Below are 23,057 nucleotides of genomic sequence, written 5' to 3' on the forward strand. Positions count from 1 at the left end.
CTCTAAGCTTTCAAAAATCCACCTACTCCAATATGTTAAAAGAATATTTGAAAGATCACCGAAATTCTTGATTTAATGACAAATAAAATACTGGAAAGGATGCAATTTGAGATGTGGAACTAGGAAAGATCTGAATAGTGGGAACCACAAAGAAAGGCAACTTGCAGCAACATGTACAGACAGGACTTCAGCAGAGGAAACGTTCAAAGGGACGTGAAACACTGCCTGGAGTGAAACAGGACCAACACAGGGACACAGCCACTATGGGACAGCATCAACTGAGAGGGCAACAAATTAACTTTCAGTTAGAGAAGAATCATCTGAGGAAGGCACTGAGCATCAAGTAACTATAAGATGCACTCTAAGTGCAACTTGAAGGCAACACAGAAACACCCCAGGCTAACGCAAAGAAGTCTGTTCTTACAAACCAACTGTTAACAAAGCAATCCTCAAGTTCCATTTAAATGCAGGCACTGCTTCCTGTTTGGCATGAAGTAGATTAACAAATATTTAGAGGCAAAAGGTAAGAAGAACTTCAGATCAGCTCTTTTTCCTTCTGAAAAACTAATACACAAAATTAGGATAAAATTAGACCATATGCTTTAAAACAAGATTTTATTTTGGTCCATGTTCTCAAAGGACAATAATACAGCAAGGCCATTTTGTTAACACATGCCTCATTTTCTGCTAGAATGCAAAGTCAGTCCAAACTGAACAGGCAGCTGGAAATGACAGTTTTGCTCCCTGTTTAATGAGACATTGGTAGCAGCTCAGCTTCCCCTTTCCATTGCCAAGCCTTCCACAAGAGAACTAAAAAAGGAATCATCTGAGGGAGAGGAGAATATTTTTGGGGAGTTAGTTTTGTACACTCAGTCACATGACAGCACTGTAAATGTCTCTCTCTATATAAATTACATGCTTTTCTTTGAATTCTGCTTGTATACATTGTTCTTTGAGGAGATGTCTCTGTACTGCAACTCTGTCTTATTCCATGGGGTCAGTCACCTTTGCTGCTCACATTTCATGACTGGAAAGCCAATGTCCCAGTTCCTGAGTTCATGTTCAGCTATATATCCCTCAATTAAGTGTTGTTTGAAGCTGGAAATAGCAGTTGTTTTTATATAATGATGAAATGCCACATCATTTATATAAATAAATGAAACCATTTATACAAGTCAAAGGGCAAGTCTTCAGTTAAATACATTATTTCACAAATCCTCCAGTCCCTGATGATTGCCCTACACTGTTGGCATTTTAAAGTACTACATCCTATGCCTTCTGCCTCTGTTCCAGGGGACACACACTGCCTGCACACCTACTGCTCCCTGAAAACTGAGCTGCTTTCTCCTGATTTATCAGTGATCTCTGAGTTCATCCACACCTACAGCCCTGCCACTGTGAGCCACACACAGTACAACTTGTTTTAAAGATTAAACTATTTTCTTTAATGGTTTTCTTTCTGTCTTAGGCCACATTTTAAGTAGATTATACATAAACACACCAGCATTACTGTTACTCTATGTAGGAGAGAATCGAGGTGCCAGCCCAGACTATCCAGGAGGGAAAGGGATGTGCCCTCCTTATTCCTGAACCTTCCTTATTCCTTATTATTGGGGAAGCTGGAGCTCACACAGCTAAAGAGAAATCAATTCCCCACCATGCAGAGTTCTCAGTTTATGCTTAAGAACATTCCCAAAGCTGAGTGAGCCAAAGGAGCTTTCCCAGTGACTAGAAGGTGCCTTGCACACACAGAGGTGACATCTGGGGAGTCCTGCAGCTGATTTCCTGTTTCCCTGTGACATGAGGCTGATCCACTCCTGAATTCACTCCTGCCCAAAGCAGGGATACACATGGCTGCCAGCACAGGCTTTTTTCAAATTGTTTTGCTGAGATTGTTGTTTCTGTCACTTGGGTCACATTTATTGTCAAATTGCTCCGTCAATATTAATAACTCAGTTGAGGGTTTTTTTAGGCTGTTTTTTAAATAGAAATCAGCAAAGGCTGAGAATGAAAGGCTGAAAAGGCAGACCCAGTGAAGGTTCAAAAGACATATTTTCTACTCTTCATCACCTTACATACACAAGAATGCTTTCAGTTCTTGAGAGCACATAAACAAGATAAAAACCTCTGGAAGTGGCAAACAACATCTCAGAGACAGGAAATGAAACATGAAAGACTCAGTAAGTAATCATCCAAAAATGAAAACAAAGCTAGAAAATAACATTTCTAAGTAACAAATGGTTTAGAGCATGTGTGTATAATCCAGTAATACAGAATTGGTACAGCTAATGATACATAATTGAAATTTAGGAATATTAATTTATAATTAATCTGAAATAGCTGTAAGCAGCTTAATAAATATGGAAATCCAATATTAGACTTTTATACCAGATACTAGCCATGAAAATGTTATATAACTATTATTTTTTTAAATCTCTTTGCCTCTTCATTTCAAAAGTAGAATGGACACTTTCCAAAAGATTCATGTCAAGCACAACCAGCAGAATGTTTTCTGAGATAAAGGGACAAGCAGCTGCACTCAGTATAAAGCCCCACAGAAGAAAACTGCAGGGATTTTACTAGCAGGATAGGCAAAGTATATAAACATCAAGTGAGCCAACATTTAGGACAGCTTCTGTCAATGTAGAAAATCTATATGCAATGTATAGATTTTCTAGCTATTTGCACAACAGTCAGTATGTGTTGCTGCTGGGATGAACAACACATACTGTGCACAATTGTGCTGGGGATGCAGCAGGACATAACCAAAGCAAAACAATTAATATGTTAAAATGATTGGATAAGGAAGCAGAGATTGGTGTCCTTGATTATCTACAGTATAGTGAAATTGAAGAAATTTCCCCAGCGATGAGCAAAAGAAACAGCATTGGCTCTGAAAAGGTGGTGTTACTCCATAGGAGCACACTATGAAAATTCAGTCTGAATAAGTCATAAAGAGCAAAGGGCCATGGGGTCATACTGGATCTGACCAAAACTTGCAATTTCATGGAAATGAGGCTCTACACAAGCCTTTTTTTGCTCCAAGTTCACTGTGACCATAATTTTTAGGGCTATCAACAACCAAACCTTGAAAATTTTGGGAACTATTTGTGCACACCTGTTTTTGAAGTTTGACGATATGGACATCATCATTCCAAGGCCAGGTACAAGGCACTGGCATCACAGGGGGCGGGCTGCTCTTCTGAATATTGTTTATATTATTGTTAAGAAGCTACTCCATGGGTTTCAATGCTGTCAGGGCAGCAGTCCCTGTTACGCTTTTTTTAAACAAATGAGAAACCACTCCATCAATTACTGCCTCCCAGCACAAGATATGACCAGTGTTAGAAGCTGTTACACCAAATGTAGCTGCAGCCACAAGTGCTGAAATGGTTGGCTGAGCACATGTTGTTCAGAACTAGCAACAATCCCTTTTACTTTGAGAAATTCCTGTGTAGGAGGAAATTACTTGGGGCAGATGCATATGTCAGAATAATTAGATTGTTTATGACTTATTTCTTTGTTAGTATGCTCGATGTGGATCTATTCATCTACAGAAATGAGAAGTACAACACAGAGAAACTCTATTCGATATTTATTTGAAAGCATTGCTCTTTATAGAAAGGAAAAAAGGTAAGTAACTCTTCTGAAAGACCTCTGATATGTAGGAACCCTTTGAAATTTTGGCAATGCTCTATCAGCACAATATCTGACAATCTGTCCTGATATAGCTGAGAAAAAACTTCTCATGTTCTTTTTCTAAAAGACCATCAGACTAAGACAGACTCTAGGCAAGAATGACAGGTTGATCAAATCAGTCAGACAAAACAGAGGGCTCTTAAATATAGCAAGCCTATGCTAATATTCCTTGCTAGGCATTCCAAGGTCTTATTTCATGTACCAGATGACTTGGGAAATGCTGCAGAATTGTGTGCATCTCTGTGTCAATAATCTATCATGTCTTATTACTAAAAAGCCCAGAGTAAAGGAAGAACTTACCACAAAATGAAAAACTTTCAGCATAAAGTGAAGGAGCTCTTGCAAAAAGGAGATACATAAAACAAGGTATACTTTCACGTCTGCTGTAGCTGTTCAGTTACTTTGATTTAACACAATTTCTTAGAGCACATTAAAATAAAAAAATAAAGTAAACCCCAAATCTCTCAGGGACAAGTTCAGTATGGAAGTTTTAAGCCCACAGAACCACCTTGCAATTTGCAGATATCATCTACTCCTTTCCAACTTTCCCATCTTCACAATTATTATTAGCCCAACAAGAGAAGAAATGAACAAACCAACTATTATGAAATGCTCTCAAATATCAATGATGTCTTTACACTTTTAAGCCTATAAACCTAAAACAACTAAAACAAGATTAATAAATAGACAGTTATTTTTCTGATACAGCTTCTTAGTTGTTTTTCAACCTATCCACTTGGTTCCCATGCTGTAAAGTTCAGGTATGCATATTAACCACTGGGACCCAAAAATACCTCTGTACAGTAAATCCATTTCAGACTAAATACAGTGACCGGAGAAACTTTTACAACTACTTTCAGGCAGCTGAATATGAAAATTCAGCTAAAGTCTCCTCCCTTCTCTCACTGGCACATAAACATATAGGTCTTGACTCTTAGTAACTTAAAACACAGCAATCTAATACTAAGAAGTTTTTAAGAATTTTGTTAAAACACCTGCCTTAGTATAATCTATGGTCAGCTTATTACAAGAGCTGTCATGGTAAAACTACCAAGAAATATCTGTTTCCTTGGACCAGAGCTCTCTTGTTATGACTGGTTCTTGGTTTAAGCAAGCAGTGAGCACAGGAAATGGTTGGGTCCAAAAAGTTTACCTTCTAGTAAGTCTCTGGCCAGACCTGGTTCTGCCCCTGTGGACCGAACAAAGTCTGACAGGACTGCATCCATATCAAGAGTCATGTGATCATTCAGAGGTGCTGCCAGACATGCAGCAGTAGTTGGACTCACTGGCTGGCTAAAAGGTCTCCATCTGCCAAGGAGAAAAAGAAACAGGGTTTAGAATATACAGCTAGGTGACATAAACCACATTTTTCCTCTATTCCCTATACAAGACTATTAAAAAAGCTTGCAGCATATTAAAATATACAGCATTTGTCATTCATCTCTGCCTTAGCTTGGAGCTGCTGGTCACTCACACTGGAAAGTTTTCTCTATCCTAATATTTCATATTTTTATTGATTTTTCTCATGTGCAACTCGTAAATAGCTTTGCAACTTGACTCCAATTCAGCTAAACATAAGATTGGTTTATTAAAAGCAAAATCACCAGGTCATTGTCGCTGCTCATAAACTGAGCTTTAGCAAGGATTTAAATGTCTAGAGCTCTTCTGCCTAACTAATACTAACACACACACAGCAGGGCTTAGGATTTGTTCCTTTATTTGCCTTGCAAATACAGCTTCTGTAATTTATAGATTCTCTGCTGTGCTGAGTCTGGCTAGAATGCAGTTAATTTTCTTCCTTCATTTTCTAGAACTGTGGCTAAACCAATGTTCATAGTAGCTAATAATACAGTAATTTATAAGGTTTCTTTGTTTTATTTCCTTTTATTGGTGACCATGGCTGTAGCTGCTGAACAATTTTTATGATGTTTATGAGCAGTCTGTGGGGGACAATCTTACCAGGGTGCTCTCCTGGTGGCACAATCACCCAGGGAGCTGTTAGGAAGCAGATCATATTTTGCCCCAAGTGAAATGTGACAATGTCTCACGTGGGAATTCTTCCTGCCAAATCCATAGGCAACAAAAAAATATGCCTGCTCTACTGCATTTTGCATCTTCTTTTCATTTCTGAAAACAGAAACTTTTCCTTCTAGGCAATGCTCTTAACAAACATAAAATAGAAATTAAAGCAGTCACCACAAGAGGAGTTCATGCTAGGCAAGCTATTAAAACAGCTGGAATTTAAAACACAGTCATCCTAAGCATATTTCCATACTTCAACCCTGCCTGCCTGCTGCTGAAACAGTGCAAAGCAAAGAAAACAGGAGGAAATTAAACAATACCCAAGGTAAGGAAAAGCATATGTTTTACTTTCATGCTTGTTATTCACTGGCCAAAGTTTACCTCTGAGCATGAATTGGATTTTTCCCATTGATTCCTCCTCACAGCCTCAGTTGCAACTTTACCTCGTGCCAAGGGTAAGGTCTGGCATGGAGATTTTCTATTGGCAGCAGATGATGTTGGTTGGCTCTTGCTTGCACCACAGCTACAGGGAAATAAACTGTGAAGGAAATTGGAATCCAATTAATTTCACTGTCCCCCACATGAAACAGTCCTTTCCTACTTCATGTGTTAGACTGGTTAGACTACCTGGTTAGACTTAGCCTGAAAAATGGAATGCCTTTGCTCTCTCAGACATTGCCTTTTTCTGCAAATACATTTCCCTGCTACAATGCAAACACCTTCTGCCTCAGGAGGGTGGGGTCCTTCTCAGCCTCATCAATGGCACTAAACCCAACTTAGTCCAAGAAACTAAAAGTTTGTGGGATATAAAGTCACAGAATCATCACAGAATCATAGAATTGTTACAGTTGGAAGATACATTTAAGATAACGGAATCAATGAGGCTTGAAAAGACTTCTGAGATGATCAAATCCAACCCATGACCTGACACCACTTTATCAACTAGACCATGGCAATAAGCACCATGTCCAGTCTTTCCTTAAACATCTCCAGGAACTGTGACTCCACCACCTCCCTGAGCAGCCCATTCCAATTTTCATCAAGAAATTCCTCCTGATGTCCAACCAGAACCCCCCCTGGAGCACCTTAAAGCCATGTGCTCTTATCCTGTCACCGTTGCCTGGGAAAAGAGAGTAACACCTGTCTCTCCACAGCCTTCTTTAAGGCTAGAGCAATCAGGTGCTCCTCAGCCCCTTTTTCTTCAGGCTAAACAACTCGAGCTCCCTCACAGCTCCTCACCAGACCTGTGCTGCTGGATACCAATTCCATGTTTTCCAGGACAAAGGTAGATTACACTGCTGCTAATTCTACCCCCTTCACACTCTTTAGGCCTCTACACTGTTCCACCGCATGTTTCACATCTTTTATACGATTTATACAAGTCTATCATTATGTTTGGGCCACATGAGGATAGCAGGGGAGGTGATCTTTTCCCCTCTATTCAGTCCTGGCGAGACTTATCTGGAGTATTATGTCCATTTCTGGATCTGAAACAAACATGGACATGTTGGAGTGAGTTCAGTGAAGACCACAAACTGCAGTGGATCACCCCTGTACAAGGAAAACATTTCTAAAGGGTAATCCTAATGAAAATATAGTAACAGAAGGAAAGCTGGCAATATTGAGGAGACTAGTTAAAAAGGAATGCAGATATTTTGGAAAGAGAACTACCTTAATGGATTATGGCCAAATTTGACATCTAAGCTCTGTCTCAACTAAATCTGTTCCAATGCAAATGCAGGACAAAACTGCTACATTTATTTTTAACAAACACTCATACGTAGACGCACTGTACTCAACAGCACTAATCTGTACAAAAAGATTACCAGAAACTGAACACAACTAATTTCTTTAGTGACTACAAGAAAGATTGAAATTAATCTTAGCCAGCAGGATGGAAACATATGGATCAAACTAAAGGAACCTGCCAGAGATGATACAAAGCATTGGTGCATTTCAGACCACCACCAGAAGTGACTCAGTAGTATAATGAGTGTTAATTTAAATGCACCAGCTGGGCCCTCAAGAGTACAGTCACTGTGTGGGGGCTGGAGTGCTCATAAGTTTGGGGAGCTGAAGTTATATCAGCTTGGAGAAGCCAATTCATGAGTTGTCTCAGAATCAGCATTACTTCAGTATTTTAAACAGTAAAATAGACATCCTTCTCAGAGCAAAGAATAACACCAATCTCTGCATTTATGATGTCAGCATCACCTCAAAATTACCACATAGAATCTACACTCCAGAAGCAGCAGAATTAGCAGGATCCTCTCTGCATGCATTTAAACTAACGCTGGTTTCTTCCCTATGGAAGTTTGCTCAGCCCTCTAGAATTTAGATTTTAAAAAAACAAACAAAACAACAAGAAAAAACCCAACAGAAAAAGTCTTAAAATATTATCTTTGACAGTAAACTACTATCAGCTGTGAAAACCCACTGAGATGGAAGTGTAATAAGTAAGCAAAAAAGAAAATAAATGATAAATTCCAGAGGAGGCAGTGACTCAGAAGGCAGGTGGCTCATTTCTCCCCAGATGGGTTTGGTCTCTCCTCACCTAAGGAACCATCAGAACCACCTTTGCTCTCAATGGCTTGTCAGAGCATTAACACAACTTACACTTCAAATACACACACGGAGCAGATCTTCCACAATCATTCAACTCACACCCCTCCTGTGGGTAACACTACAGACACACACACAGACACCTGCAGTTTTCATTTCTAATGTGCCACACACGACACACAAATGTCAATTGGAACTGAATGGATATTGACACATCTTGGCCATCAAAACACAGGAAGACCTTGGTTTTCACTCACTTTCTGGCCAAACTTTTTCCCTAAAACATTTCTAAACAGCACAAATACAAGAGGCAGTGAAATCAGATAATTTGTTTTATATTATAAGAAAAATAATTTTAAAAGTATTTAAAGAGGAGACACTGATTAATTTGAAATGTTGAGACGAGCTAATAGGACTTGAAATCAATTTAGTACAATCTCAGTTATATTTGATCTTTTCTTCTCCTTGAAGTACCTCTCTCTCGAAGCTGAGCCATACTTGGAGGTGAACAGTCTTCACCTGAACCTAAATTTAACTTCTTCAAAAGCAAACAGCTTCACCCAGTTAAATGATATGAAGGGATTTTTTCTCTAAAGAAGCTTAAAGAGATGCACAGGGCTAAATAATGAAGCAAAAGCAATCATGTTAAAACAAATCCCATCCCATGCATCCAGAACAGACATAGCTAACAAAACCTAAGTGAGGAAACAGAGAAAGAGAAAACAGCACCCACTGGACAAAGCCTCAGGAAGACAGAATGACTAAGCTGCAACTAAGATCCTTCACTTTCCTAATTTTCAAGGAAAGGATGAAATAAGCACTATCAGTAAGAGGCACAGTCTTGGTGCTCTGGGAAACCAATGGAGAGAGACACCCAGCACTTGCATTAAACCAGCTCCCCCAGGCTCTTTTTATGTCCCTGCAGTGTGACAGAGCTCATGGCCTGCTGAACATCCCTGCTGGCTCTCAGCAGCTCCAGCAATGCACAAAGGTGCAGCCAACTCCCAGGTGCAATGTTCCTGCTGCCTGATTGCCTGGGAAGGCAGAAAGATCCTCTTTGTGCACAGTTTGAGGTTCTGAAAGTAATTCTTTCTGAAAGGCCACAATTGATAGGAAATGCCATAATTCTACAATCTTAACAGGATTATGGAATTAAACCACCCTTTATTAGGTTAAACTATTAAGCAGAAATCTATAACTAAACAATCAAATTCAGTGGAGAAGATTTGTTTAGGAGAACAGCAGCTTTAAGGCAAGTGGTAGTTAATGCAGGCTACATAAGAAAGTGGAGATGGTATTTTTTCTGCTAACTGGATTAAAAGGCATTAGTTGAAGAAGCCAAATCGATGGTAATTACCTAAAGAAAAGGTTACTGTGAACTAGACCTGATGGCAAAGTGGGGCATTTATGTGTTAAAATGTGGACTCTCAAAACACAGTAAAATTACAAGACAGCATTTGGTGAGGGATATGTACCTTCTCAAGTCTAAAATATCAGTTTGGAACAAAAGGAGACCAACAAAAAAGACAAAAAGTAAAAGCTCAAATCAGACATCATTACTAAGGTTTTATCTACACAATGGAACTCAGGAAAATTAACCCAATTAATTTAATTGGATTTGTCTATATCCATTCCTTTGCAAACACCTTCATTTGTGAATAAAATGCTGGCCTTAATTTGGTTTGGCTCATCTTGCCTTCGAAGTGAGTTAAACTGAATTCACTGGAGAACATTTTAATTATGAATGGATAGTGCGCACAGGGACTTGGTTCCACTTAAGCTGCCCTCTTTAAATTCCTGCATTTAGTTGATTTGCATCAATTTTCCCTGGTATCTTGTGTAGACAAGTCCTGAACAATAGACACAGAGGTGGAAAAAACAGAGAAAGAAAGAAGCTTTGCTGAAGAATCCTCAGCTCTGTGGGATCTATCAAAGAACAGCTGTCCTAGAGAACTGGTCAAGTACATCAAGTCTAGTTCTAGGATAAATACCATCAAGGTTCAGGGACCAACTAGGAACTATTTTAAAAATGCAGGTACATTGCAATTTTCAGAAATGCTACTTAAAGTGTCTACTATTTGCTTACATATTTGAATTATTTCAAGATAGAGCTATAATGAAGGACACAACTAAAGTATCTTTAGATGTGGTTTTTACAACTGTATTTTCATGGACCTTCAGAGGTTTTCATAACACCATTTTTCTTACTTAAGAGTGATTACATTCTCAGAAGGAAAAAATGTCACAGATAAACAAGAAGTCCATAGAAACGGGAGTCCTGAACTGGAATAAACCAAGCAAGAGAAAGTCTTTTCAGGTAAGCATCTCCTACACCCCCACTTCAGTATTTTTTCAGGACAAAACACCACCATTGCTATAGTATTTTTTTTTCCAAACAAGAAAACATGATATAGATAACAAGATATGAATGAATGTAAGTCAATTACTATGTTGCTCTTATTTTATTCACAAAGGCCCTCACAGTATGGTAATTGTATTCTAACAGAAAGCAGCTGTGCAAAGGATAAATATAATGCCACTGATAAAGCCGGAATTTCTCTGAAACAAATACCTTGATTTTAAAACCAATTCAAGTATTAATTATTCTTTCATCTATGAGAGTGATAAAGAAGTAGGCAGTATTATACTGCACTGGAAAAATGATAATTAGGCTTTCAGATGATAATCTGAGGCCTCTTATTAAACACAGTTTCATTAAGTAACATACATCTCCTTTAGCAGAATATATCTCCAAAGAAGCAACATGAACAAACGAGATTGCTGCCTCATTTGGAATTTTTTCCTTTTTTTTTTTCCCATCATTTTCCTTGTTTATGAATTGGTCCTGTCCTGATACAGCAAGAAGATCATCTACCTAAATACTGAATATTTTTCTCCAAATGCCATCCTTTTTTTAACACAGAAGCTATGCTGGCCAAAACTCTAATCTGAACACAGGCTTCTCTCTCAAAACATCTATCATGTACTCTGCCTGCATAAAATTAACTTTGGTGCATGAAAAGCAAGCATTCTGAGCAGCCATTTTTGGATATCTATAACGTGGAGTTTCATTACTTTTTTCCAAGCTGGCCTTGCATAAGGAGTGACCCACTCGGGCCTGAGGGCACCGCGACCAGCCTTCAGCTCCACAGCCACCACCACCAGCTGAACCCCTCGCAGTTCAGCTTTTTGAGCTCTTTACCCCCCCGTTTTTCCACTGCGACGTCTGAAATCAATCGTCATAGCAACAGGAGGCTGAGCCTTCATTTGCACGGCAGATCAGCGTCCCGATCAGCCGCTGCCACCAGGGCCTGACCCCGCTGCGCGGAGCCCGCTCCTGAGGGGACAGCCGGGTGACACCGGAGCGGCGGGCTCGGCCCAAGCCCTGCCCTGAGGGGACAGCCGGGTGACACCGGAGCGGCGGGCTCGGCCCAAGCCCTGCCCTGAGGGGACAGCCGGGTCACACCGGAGCCGCGGGCTCGGCCCAAGCCCTGCCCTGAGGGGACAGCCGGGTCACACCGAAGCCTCGGGCTCGGCCCAAGCCCTGCCCTGAGGGGACAGCCGGGTGACACCGGAGCGGCGGGCTCGGCCCAAGCCCTGCCCTGAGGGGACAGCCGGGTGACACCGGAGCGGCGGGCTCGGCCCAAGCCCTGCCCTGAGGGGACAGCCGGGTGACACCGGAGCCGCGGGCTCGGCCCAAGCCCTGCCCTGAGGGGACAGCCGGGTCACACCGGAGCCGCGGGCTCGGCCCAAGCCCTGCCCTGAGGGGACAGCCGGGTCACACCGGAGCCGCGGGTTCGGCCCAAGCCCTGCCCTGAGGGGACAGCCGGGTCACACCGGAGCGGCGGGCTCGGCCCAAGCCCTGCCCTGAGGGGACAGCCGGGTCACACCGGAGCGGCGGGCTCGGCCCAAGCCCTGCCCTGAGGGGACAGCCGGGTCACACCGGAGCCGCGGGCTCGGCCCAAGCCCTGCCCTGAGGGGACAGCCGGGTCACACCGGAGCCGCGGGCTCAGCCCAAGCCCTGCCGGCGCTCCCTCTCTGCTCTGGTGCCGCTCAAGAACCACGAGCGGCTGCAGCAAAGCTGCCCTGCCCAAATTAGCGCTCCTGGGTCCCGAGCTGTAAATAGACACACACAGCTGATTAAAGCTACCATTAAGCAAGCGGTTAATTTGACTTACAATGGACTTTAAATAAGATTTCCTTGAGGCAGGTGTTGGATGGGTGTTATGCTGCTGGGTTTTGGTGAGGAAAAGAATCCATTTTTGCCACAGTAAAAGGTATGAATAAGCAAAATTTTGTCCCCTGAGAAATCTGGAAGAAAAAAGAACAGTAGTATATTAATCATTACACTTCTGCTATTTGAATAATAATAACTGCCAAAATAGTCTTTACCTTTGACCTTAGAAGCCTAATGGATATTTCTCTTAATACAGATAAATTACCACATACAGTAATTTGCATTAAGAATGCAAAATTCTTGGGCACAACCCAGACAATTAATAAAAAAAGAATTATGAATGTACAAAAATACCCTTACGGCTCTCCTACATGAAAATGGCAACTTGCACTTTGAATTTCTTTTAAGACTTCTTTGTCCTAAGACTCATCAAATACAGCTTTGAAAGTTTTCTTCTCTTAAGCTTCCAAAATCTGAAGCAATGAACTAATGAAGAGATATCCAGAAGACTCAAGCAGGATAGCCACTCTTTTTGATGAAAATATAGAGACAAGCACATGAAGAAAGAAGGAATACCATTTCATAGGATCTATTTATTTTTAAAAGATACAGCAGTTCCCTTTCCATATAATCTACTCCCATCTCCCAAGAATAAATCCTTTGGCTTGCAAATGAAGAATCCAATTACTATAAGCTTCACCTTATTATTCTAAAAGGCATTTACAATCAGTTTTATTGTTTCTGTTTTTTTAATCCATTCACAAAACTCATGGAGTTGTAACTGGGCTCAACCCCACTAAAATCAGGATTTAACAGCTCAAATCTTTTTATGATGGAAAACATTCCTTCTGATAATGCTTTTAAAACAGGCAAAACTATAACTAGGTCCACAATGTTATGAGCTTTGAGTTTTTGAGAAAACAGAACATAACATTATTTCTTGCTATTTCCTAAAATATATACACAAGTAACCAAAACTCAGTAGATAACAGTTCCTATGCAAAAACTCCCAAATGTCTGTGTGACAGCTCAGCCATAACATGAGTTAAGTACCTCAATTAGCAAGTATTAACTTACCCAGCTCTTAACTCAGGTGCATGTGAACTAACATACAGGAGTTAATAAGAGTCCTACCTTTTTTTTTTTTTTCCTTCACTATGGCATATTTTCATGCAAGAACCATAAATATGACCAAAGTATTATCTTCAATTCTTTTTTGGAAATCACTTATGGATGCAGCACACCATAGATACCCTCACACTGAAGCACATTATTTCAAAGTTTGTAACATCATAAAAAGCTTAATTCCATACATTGCAAAGGAAATGCAGTCAAACCACATTCGCCTGTGACCCACTCTTTGTCACCCTCAGGGAACTTAAAAATAACTGTAAAACCCTCAACTTATAGGAGCAACTTTAAATAACTCTTAACACTTTCAAGGGTACTTGGACTGCAGGGGATAGAAATAATCATCAAGTGTGAATATGCCTCCACATTTCCAGCTATACAATATTCAAAAACTGAAATATCCACACTAAGAAACTCCCCTTAGCTTCAGGAAATAACTCAAAACTCTGATATCCAGCCCTCAAAACTGAATGATGATGCTTCTGCTAAGGGGTTTATAATTTTTATCATTGCCCTGGAAATAAACAAGCAAAGACAATTCCTTTTTTTCAACACATATTAACAAACAATGATCAAAACATTTTTATAGCTTCGTTCAAAACATCTGCTGCACAGGGTAATAAACACTTTCCAGCGCTCAGACTACTTCCGTTCAAAGAGGACTCAACTTATGTGCTTGCAGTAATTTATTTTTTTTATTATATCACAATTTACCATTTAAAATAAAATAAAAATTATTTCATTTAGCTTGCAGTTGTAAGTTATCTAAAATATTACCCTGGATACTGTAATGATCAGGACACAAGGGCATAGCATACATACTCAAAACCCTTTTCAGCCTTTCTCACACGTGCACTGGAGCTTCAGCAGTTTAAGATGAACCCTTAGTACTGCTTACTCTGCTGTATTCCCCTGTAGAGTGGGCCAAGAAACCAAAGAATTCTCCCTATATGACCCCAACTTGGTCTGCGACAAACTACATGTAGATATAAAAGCTCAGAATAAAATTATCATGAGATATGAAAAGGTTCAGGATGGAATTTCAATTGCAATTCTTTCATCATTCTGAGCACAGATTTTGAATTTATCTTTTTACCTTTGCATGGTCCCTGCAACAGCTTCTGTGTGAAGTTAGCACAGAAAATGAAACGCAGACTGAAGATGCTACATATGTATTGTGAACCAAGCAACTCCATCTCCAACAGGTGTTTTGAAGGTAAAAGTCTGAGACAGAGTCAACTGAGGCCAGAGATCAGAGATGTTCTCTGTTAAGAATGAATATCCACATTAAATCTCATTTCTCCCTTTTTATCTGACATTTCAAAGCAGTCACTAACAAAGAGCTGAAGAAGCTTCCTCCACTCAGTTTCTAGAAATACCTCAATTCTCTCCCAAGACTCTCATGCACTGCTTGCTCTGAACTCAAAAGGGGTTCCATCTTCCACTTCTGACACAGGATTCAGATACTTCCTACAATTTTCTCAGCAGCTTAGGATCAGCTGCACAGTGCTGAAAATCTCTGCCCATACTCTGTTAAATGTGGATCAGCATCTCCCCAAGCATGAGCACATCTCAAGTGTGTGCTTGCTTCCATTATTTGTGTTACATACATGAACACTGAACTAGCTGTAAGTCCAGACATAAATCATCCCCTTCTGTAGCATCAGCTTTGTGCTTCGGTTCTGGCAAGACTTGGCTTCTTCAGTGCAACTTCTCCATTCAGTACAAGGCCTTGCCCACTGCTCATTGGTTCTTTGCAATTATTTAATTTAGCTCAAGCAACACATGAAGGAAATTTATCTCTAATAAGAGGGAAGTAATAACATTCAAGAAATAATAACAAGACCACCAAGGGGCTTCCATGATAAAGATGGCCACTATTGGTACTGGTCTTCTTAAGGACAAAGGACAAGTACCAGAGAAATGATAATTCTATTCTAGTCATGGAACTGTGTCTATCTGTGTCCTGCAGATGTCTGTGTTGAAAACTATGGCGGGGAATGATACAAAATTTGACACACAGCATCTGTCTACAGCTCAGCTACAGAAGATTCATGACTAGCTAATGTTTCATGTTCTTGCAGATCTGTGAGAGTTGTCATTCCCCAGAGTAAGGGAGCACCTCAACGATCTAACTTTTCAAAGACAAGTTCTTGAACACAGTCTGAAGTGCTGGCACACATTCAGTTTCTTTTTTTTTCTGCACCTTCATCACTTGAAATCTCTTCATAATCACTGCATGAGGAACACTTATTGCTTTATCTATGTCCTAAGTATGTAGAGTCCGTCACAAATTACTGATGAAGGAAAGGATTCCTCCTCCTGCTAGAAAAGTCTTACTGTGACCAGTGTTCTTGCATGTGAACACATTTCTCCCCTTCCCAGCTTATGCCAGTTTGACTCAGAAAATGTGTGCAGTGGATTGAGCTGACAGGGATATGAAGGCAGAAGCTTAAAGGACATCAAAAGTGTTAGCAAAATGAGCTCTGTATAAATAGTCTTACTGATACAAGTCTCCAAGCATCCCTTATCTTCTTGTACACAGAGATTAGAGAAAAGCTCAAATGCTTAATTGTGTGTCAAGTGCACTGTCAGCGATTAAGGGTTCAGTATAGTCTTTAAAAATGGAGTCCGGAGCACATCCCTGCCTTTATGGAGACAATTCAGCTGCTGTTTGAAACACAAGGCTTGACTGTCTGTTACTCTGCACGTGACATTGTTCCTTACATCAAGGCAAAACACATACTGGTGATTTTTTCACATTCCTCTTAAAAATACTGATCCTCTAAATCGGTAAATCCCACAGCTTCAGTGACAGACTGGTGAGAAAGTTCTCTCTCTTACAGGTTCCCTAAAAAATAGCAGCAGGATTGAACTTCTGAAATTCAGATTATGTGCAAAAATCAAGTCCTTGTAAGTCCTTAGGTGCACGTAAGTTAGAAAGAATAGCAAGCTATGAGCAGGCATTTGTGTAATGTGCTGGAATTCAGCAGAAGCTGGAATATCAGCTCAGTGTGTGCTGAGCTAAATCATCTCCAGCAGGGAAGAACACACACACCATGCAGCAAAACAGAACTAGGGAATTTCCCCCCAACCCTGAAACTACCACCCTTGTTTCTGTGAAACAGGATGTTCCTCAGTCACTGCATTCAGTTTAGATAATGAAACTAAGAAGAACAGAAGACTTAATTCCCTTTTACCCTAAAAAACCCTATCATTTAATATAATCTCCAAGATTTTAAAACAGATAGAGATACAAATGAGGAAATAAAGATATAAGACATAGCATCTAGAATGATTAATTTCACAGCATTTTGAAGATTTAGAATATAAGTAATAGCAACTGAGTGTTTCACTTAGACTACATAAGTAATTGAAAAGTCCTGAAGTAGGAAACTCATTTGGTGAAATGAATGTAAAATGATCTAGTATTAAGAATGGTTGTTCATCAAAAATTAATGCCCTAAACAGTAAAAAAAAAAAAAAAATCCCTTTCATTTAGTCAAATCAATTTGGTTACACAGACTTAGCTTTCTCCAGCCATAAATAAGCTGTAACTATCTCTACAGTTATGATTTTTCCTGTAATTCAGGCAATATGAAAAATAATAATTAAAAGGAAATACTCAGGCTAAACAAGGAGAACTAAAAGCTGATGAAACAAGGGAAGTGTTATAAGGAAACACGCACCAGAATTGTACACACAAAAGAAAGCAACAGCAACTAACAGATATTCCAAGTTTGATGTTAAAATAGCCTAATTTCTGACCAAGTTCAACAGGACGGATATTCAGCATCTCTAAGAAGTAGCCCATTAGTTCTAATTGCCACTGTCATCATCATCTATTATTGCATTCTATGGAAAAGCAGGACATGGAATTAAATAGCACTGTACCAACTAGGAAATTCATAATGCCAGGAAAACACATATGGAAAAGGCTATTGATTGCAAAATAGAGCCAGGGGTGGGGGAATAAAACCCTTCACTACATTGAATATTAATGTCTACAGGCAACAGCTTAAAAAAACCCAAAAAACCAGTGGCTGCATTTTTCAACTTACGTACCAAATACACGTATGAAAAGAATACCTGTAAAACTAAATGAAGAACAATCTCTTCTGAAACAAACAGCTCATCATGAACTCCCAGACAGGAAAAAGAGAGGAAAATACAAAAAACTTGCAGTCTCCTTGAGCCTTAGCTGGCAAACGTTATGACAACCTCACTCTAAGGAATTAGGATATATTTGTAAAGCTTACTGCAAGCTTCAGCATATAAATATCTTTCAATTTAATCTGCTGCAGAGAAAAATATTGATATATTTTTTAAAACATCTGAAATTGGATTCTGAAAGGATTTCAGAAATACCTGTATTTTCCCATGAACTTTGTCTTAAAAGCCATGGAAAGTTGACAGATATATTTTTAAAAGTCCTTTAAGCTATCAAAAAAACTATTCTCTTTCATACATTTAATTTTTTTTTCTTTTTAATTTTAAAGACATTGATCAAACTCTCCTGCTTTGCTACTGATCAGAAGCCAGATGCATAGCAGAGCTGATTGGGAGTTGTTACTGATTATTTTTAGAAACAAATGTTTCAGCACTTTGGACAATACCCACTGTCAGTTTATTAGAAATTATTCAAAAACTCATGGCAGAAAATGGCTCTGCCTGACTAGCAGAGCTGCTTATTAGCCAGAAATTCAAGGAGGAGAGAGAGAATTCTGTTACTGTTGGTTCAGAATAAAAAGTTGTGCATGTGGAACAGGAACAAGATTTCAATGAAGATCTTTAAGTTCATTTAGGTTTTATATGAAACAGAAATAGCTGTGTGGGAGGGAGGAAAAGAGAGAAAATTACAATTATATGCAGGGAGTTGGTCCCGCAAAAACAGATCAGTAGTGTTTGGAAGACACATGCTCAACAGACAGGCAAGACTATAAAGCACACAAAAGGAATTTTAAAAAACCACAACAAACCCCACCAAAAACAAATAAGCAAAACAAAGCCCCCAAAAACAAAACAAACCCCTCCAGCCCCCCAAAACAAAAAACCCAATCAAGAAAAAAAGAACAAAAACCAAAAGAGTTGGCTTGACACCATGTTCTTCCATCACCTGCAAAAAACCCAACTATGTGAACTTTTCAAATTGGTGGCTTAAGGAGTGACCAACCACAGTGTAAGAAGCAAAACTCCCATTTCCCCTGCTTTGCTGAAAGCCATTTGAAAAAATGATGGCTTTATTTTTTATGTCAGTCACTTTGCACTAAACCAGGCAGGCAGGCAGGCAGTGTGCACTGCTGTGATGTTTTAACCCCAGCCAGCAGCCCAGCCCCAAGCAGCTCCTCAGCCACTCCCCCTCCAGTAGGACCAGCATGAGAACTGGTAAAGGTAAAAGCTGGAAAACTCCTGGGTTGAGATGAAGATAGTTTGGCGGGGAGAGCAAAGCAAACCAAGGAATCAATTCAGTGCTTCCCATGGCAGGGCAGGTGTTCAGCCATCCCCAGCACACAAAATGGTGGCTGGGGGAAACAAACACTGCCACTCCAAATGTCCCCTCTTCCTTCTTCTTCCCTTCTGTCACAGGGTCTGAAACATCCCTGAGGTGAGAGGGGGTCACCTGTCCTGGCTGTGTCTCCTCACAACCTCCTGTGCACCCTCAGATCCCTCCCCAGCCTAGAAGCAGCAGGAAAAGCAGTAAAGGCTCCACTCAGCAATGACGAAAACATCTCTATATCATCAACCCTGTGTTCAGCACGAATCCAAAACACAGCCCCATACCCAACAGTGTGAAAAAAATTAACTCTAGCCCAGCCAAAACCAGTAGACACACAATACTGACTCACTTAAGTCAGCTTTTCTCTTATGTACAAATGTTTGGGAAAAACCTCTTGCTTTTCCATTTGCTGAAGCAATGAATTACCCAGCAGTGCTCTCCATTTCGTGACAGACAGAATGAGCTCATTTCTTGGAGCTGCAGTCAGTACACACTGAAAAGCAAACTATCTGTGGGGAGTTCATGATACTTGAAATGTAAAATGGTACAAGCTGAACTTTACTCAGTTGATAATAATTTGATTTTTTCAAGCACTAGTTTCAAAGTAAAAGTGGTATGTCCAGAAAAGAGGAAGGTCACTGCCATCTAACAGTCAAATATTTAAACTTGGATCAGAACTAAACTCATGCCACTAGTATATGTGTGTTAATTCATATAGAAACAGATCTGCTTATGTGTATTGTAATATATGCAACTCAGAAACTACACAGCAACTACCATTTTCTTCTGTATAACAAAAATATTTTCTGTGATGATGATCTCTATAGATTGGAGACTTTAAAGAAAAGGAAGAAAAAAAATACCACTTCCATAAATAGATTTCATCCAAAAGAAATTTAGTTGCAAAGAACTTCTTGGGCAACTTCAAATAGTCCCGAATCTGACCTGTTAATTTTTACACAGCTTATGTGACTGAATAGCTACTCCACATATACAAATCCACATCTGCTTGATTAAATTAGTCAGTCTCCTGAAGTAAAGCCACAGCCAAATGGCCCAAAGTTATACAAACCATCTCCAGTAGGAGGTTGAAAATCTGGCTCTATACCTTCTCTGTAATTCAAATGATAGAACTTAAGCTCTCAAACAGAAAGACATTCAGAAAATTCATATTATAATGCAATTGGTACTTATAGATAAGCAGTAAATGTTCCCATAATACTCTACCTCTGGAAAGTCAGACACTTAATAGAATGTCACTCCAGCCAGTGTCACCCCTGAAAGCTGACCTTGGAAATCTTCCTGTCCTATCAGGCATTCTACAAACCACTACAAGAATTTACCAAGGGACAGATTTGCTCACATTGTTCCCAATTCTTTCCATGAACTAATCCATCTGTTAAACACTGAAATGAAGGCACACACATCTATGGGACCAAAGGTTTCAGCAAGAGCCTTTTTTTCCATGTGGAGACAAAAAGGTAAGGACTGAAGCTGTAGTGTATCAGGTTTCTTACTGAAGAAACCTGGCTGAGAAAATACCTGAACTGCTGGAACTATGTCACTTTGGCTTGCTAACATGGAACAGCTGCAGTGAAGGAATGTTTGCCATGGAAAGATTGTTGAAAGGTCAATAGACTCACCATGCCTTGGCTGAGCAGAAAAAATGGCCAGCATGGACAGCATGTGTTGCTCTAAAGAGCGCTGATATGCTAAGGAAGAGCAGGGAGGAACTGCAGTCTTTTTCCTTCTCCTGCATCTGTATTTTAAACAGCCTGAAAAAAAACCCACTAAAAACTTTTTCAGCTCCCTCCTCATTGTAGGTAGAGGCATAAAGATGAGTTTAGCTTTTATAGTACTTTTGCTCTCCCTTCTAGGCCTTGGAAACTTTCTTCTGGGCATTACTAAGCTGGCTATGATGTCAAACAGCACAATGTGTACCATGTACTCTGGAGAGAAATAAAGAGAAACTAAAGCTTTATACATCATTTGCAATGTGCCACAGTGCTCCAGTGAAGATAAAATATCCAGTATTCTTGCAGAAGGACTTAAAAATAGAAAAAAATAGTCTTGTGATTGTGAAAGCTAGGAATAAAATTAATTACAATACTACATCAGAAGCTTAAGTAACAAGCATAAGCATGATAAGCCACATACAGTCCTGTGATGTTCCAAATTTATAAATAGCTCCAATATTTTTCAGAAATAGAAGGCAGATCTCACTGCTGAAAGTGCCAATCTCTTCAGTTTTATCTGGACCCTTTTATCTACTTTTGGTTAACACACAAGGATCAGCCTGCTTCAAGGCACACTTAAAATCTGTGAATTCACAGAATAAATAATCCAGCTCCATGTGTAGAAAATTTATTTGGGAAATCCTATAAGCTTTGCAGGAAATTGTTCTGCAAGCAGCAGAGAGAAAGAAGCATCATTTTCTTTGGATTTTTGTCCTTTAATACCTTAAAGTTGTGCAGCCACCAGCACAACCCAGAGTTAGCCCAGACACGTGCATGCACTTCTGTCAAACAGTGTAAAAAAGAAGTACCATGCTAATTTCAGGCATTTTTCTCCTTCACTGGCCAAACTTTGTCAAAAGAGACAATTGGCTTCCTCTTGGGGGGCACCTCCTCTCAGTAATGCTTTAACTGTCACAAGAATGAAAATTGTATCTAATTGTCTCATCAGAGTATTGAGCAATCCAGCAGATGCTTTCAGAATTAATGAAAAAATATTAAAATGATTTCTTGAATGCAGTAAAATCTCTTAACAATTGCTGAAAAGAGTGTAAATCTCTCTTAATTTCTGCATAAAGGGAAAGATCATTCTCTCACAAAATAAAATACTTCACCATAAAAATTTATCCAATTACTCACAGAACTTTTCAACCAAGACATTTTAATAAGACATCCTTTTAATCCCTGCCCATTTGATAAGACATTTGGTAGTATATTATACCAGCAGTGCACAATTCATTTTTGTAACACAGCAATAATAAATAACACAAATTAAACAGTCAAATCTCAACCTCCAGTGAAACAATATTTGGAATATAATTACATGCAGTACAAATTTTGCAAAGGATGTAGACTCAGTTTCAAATTTAGCAAAATGTGACCAGGAAATAAGAATCTGGAACTTCACCACAGCGTTTGTTTGACCCTTTTCAGCCTTGAAATTTACTATTTGCCAAATGTCGTTTCAGTTTATAAGAGTGCTAAGGCTCCTCTAGTCCTCTGTAAAGAAGGACAGCTCCAAGAAGAGATGCTTTTAGAATCTTGCTGGTCTAATTTATGCTGTAACTTATTTTAGTTACTCAAAATTTTATTCTCTCTGGGTAAAGTTTCCAAATATTCTAAACATCCTTGTGAAACAAATGATGTCAGTTTTTCATGCTTTAAATATAGAGGTAGCTCAGAAGAAATGTGAGAGGAGATGACTTGGAAACAAGGTATTCCCTGTCTTCTCTATGAACTGGCTCTTCCTTCTTTTAGCATTACAAACAGCGCCAGCTGCCCCGGCCATGTGTTCTCTGCCCTTATATACATGAAAAAAACACTGAGAGATCAGGTATGGATAGCTTTTGTCTAATTTACTGAAATCCTTTCTGGCTTTGCAGGAGAGGTAATTCAAAAACACACGAATCTACTGATTGAATGACTCTGAACTTAGGCTGGACCATAATTTAGTTGCGCAATGCTTAAACTCTACTACAGAACACATGCAGCATCTAGAATAAATGGGCATATTTATTTTGAACCATTCTGATTATAAAGGTTTAACACATTAGAAATTAAAGAGTTTCTAATCACCTTCTCAAAATTAGTAATACCTCAAGAGAGACAAAGATCATGCTTTCATCATGCAGCCACTGTCCCTATTTTTGTCTGCAGACACCCTGCTAATATGCACATCATATTATTAACAGCAAAACCAATGAAATAGAAATTCCCATGGACTTCATGCCAAATA

The 23,057-nt window shown here is 39.5% G+C and overlaps 1 protein-coding gene across 3 annotated transcripts in view; it reads right to left on the bottom strand.

The window, feature by feature from the left end:
* OTUD7A (OTU deubiquitinase 7A) overlaps positions 1-23,057 on the bottom strand; it is a 108,217-nt gene that overhangs the window by 40,590 nt on the left and 44,570 nt on the right. For 2 of the 3 annotated variants that reach the window (XM_058033085.1, XM_058033084.1), the window contains exons 5-7: positions 12,462-12,594; positions 6,165-6,259; positions 4,853-5,007 (exon numbers count right to left, since the gene is read on the bottom strand). In XM_058033085.1, the coding sequence (XP_057889068.1) occupies positions 4,853-5,007; positions 6,165-6,190 (181 nt within the window). In that variant the 5' untranslated portion in view covers positions 6,191-6,259; positions 12,462-12,594. Of the gene's footprint in view, positions 1-4,852; positions 5,008-6,102; positions 6,260-12,461; positions 12,595-23,057 lie in introns of those variants that run through there. The other variant, XM_058033086.1, reaches the window with a different exon arrangement.

This window comes from Melospiza georgiana, chromosome 13 (assembly GCF_028018845.1).
Source record: "Melospiza georgiana isolate bMelGeo1 chromosome 13, bMelGeo1.pri, whole genome shotgun sequence".
Taxonomy (NCBI): domain Eukaryota; kingdom Metazoa; phylum Chordata; class Aves; order Passeriformes; family Passerellidae; genus Melospiza; species Melospiza georgiana.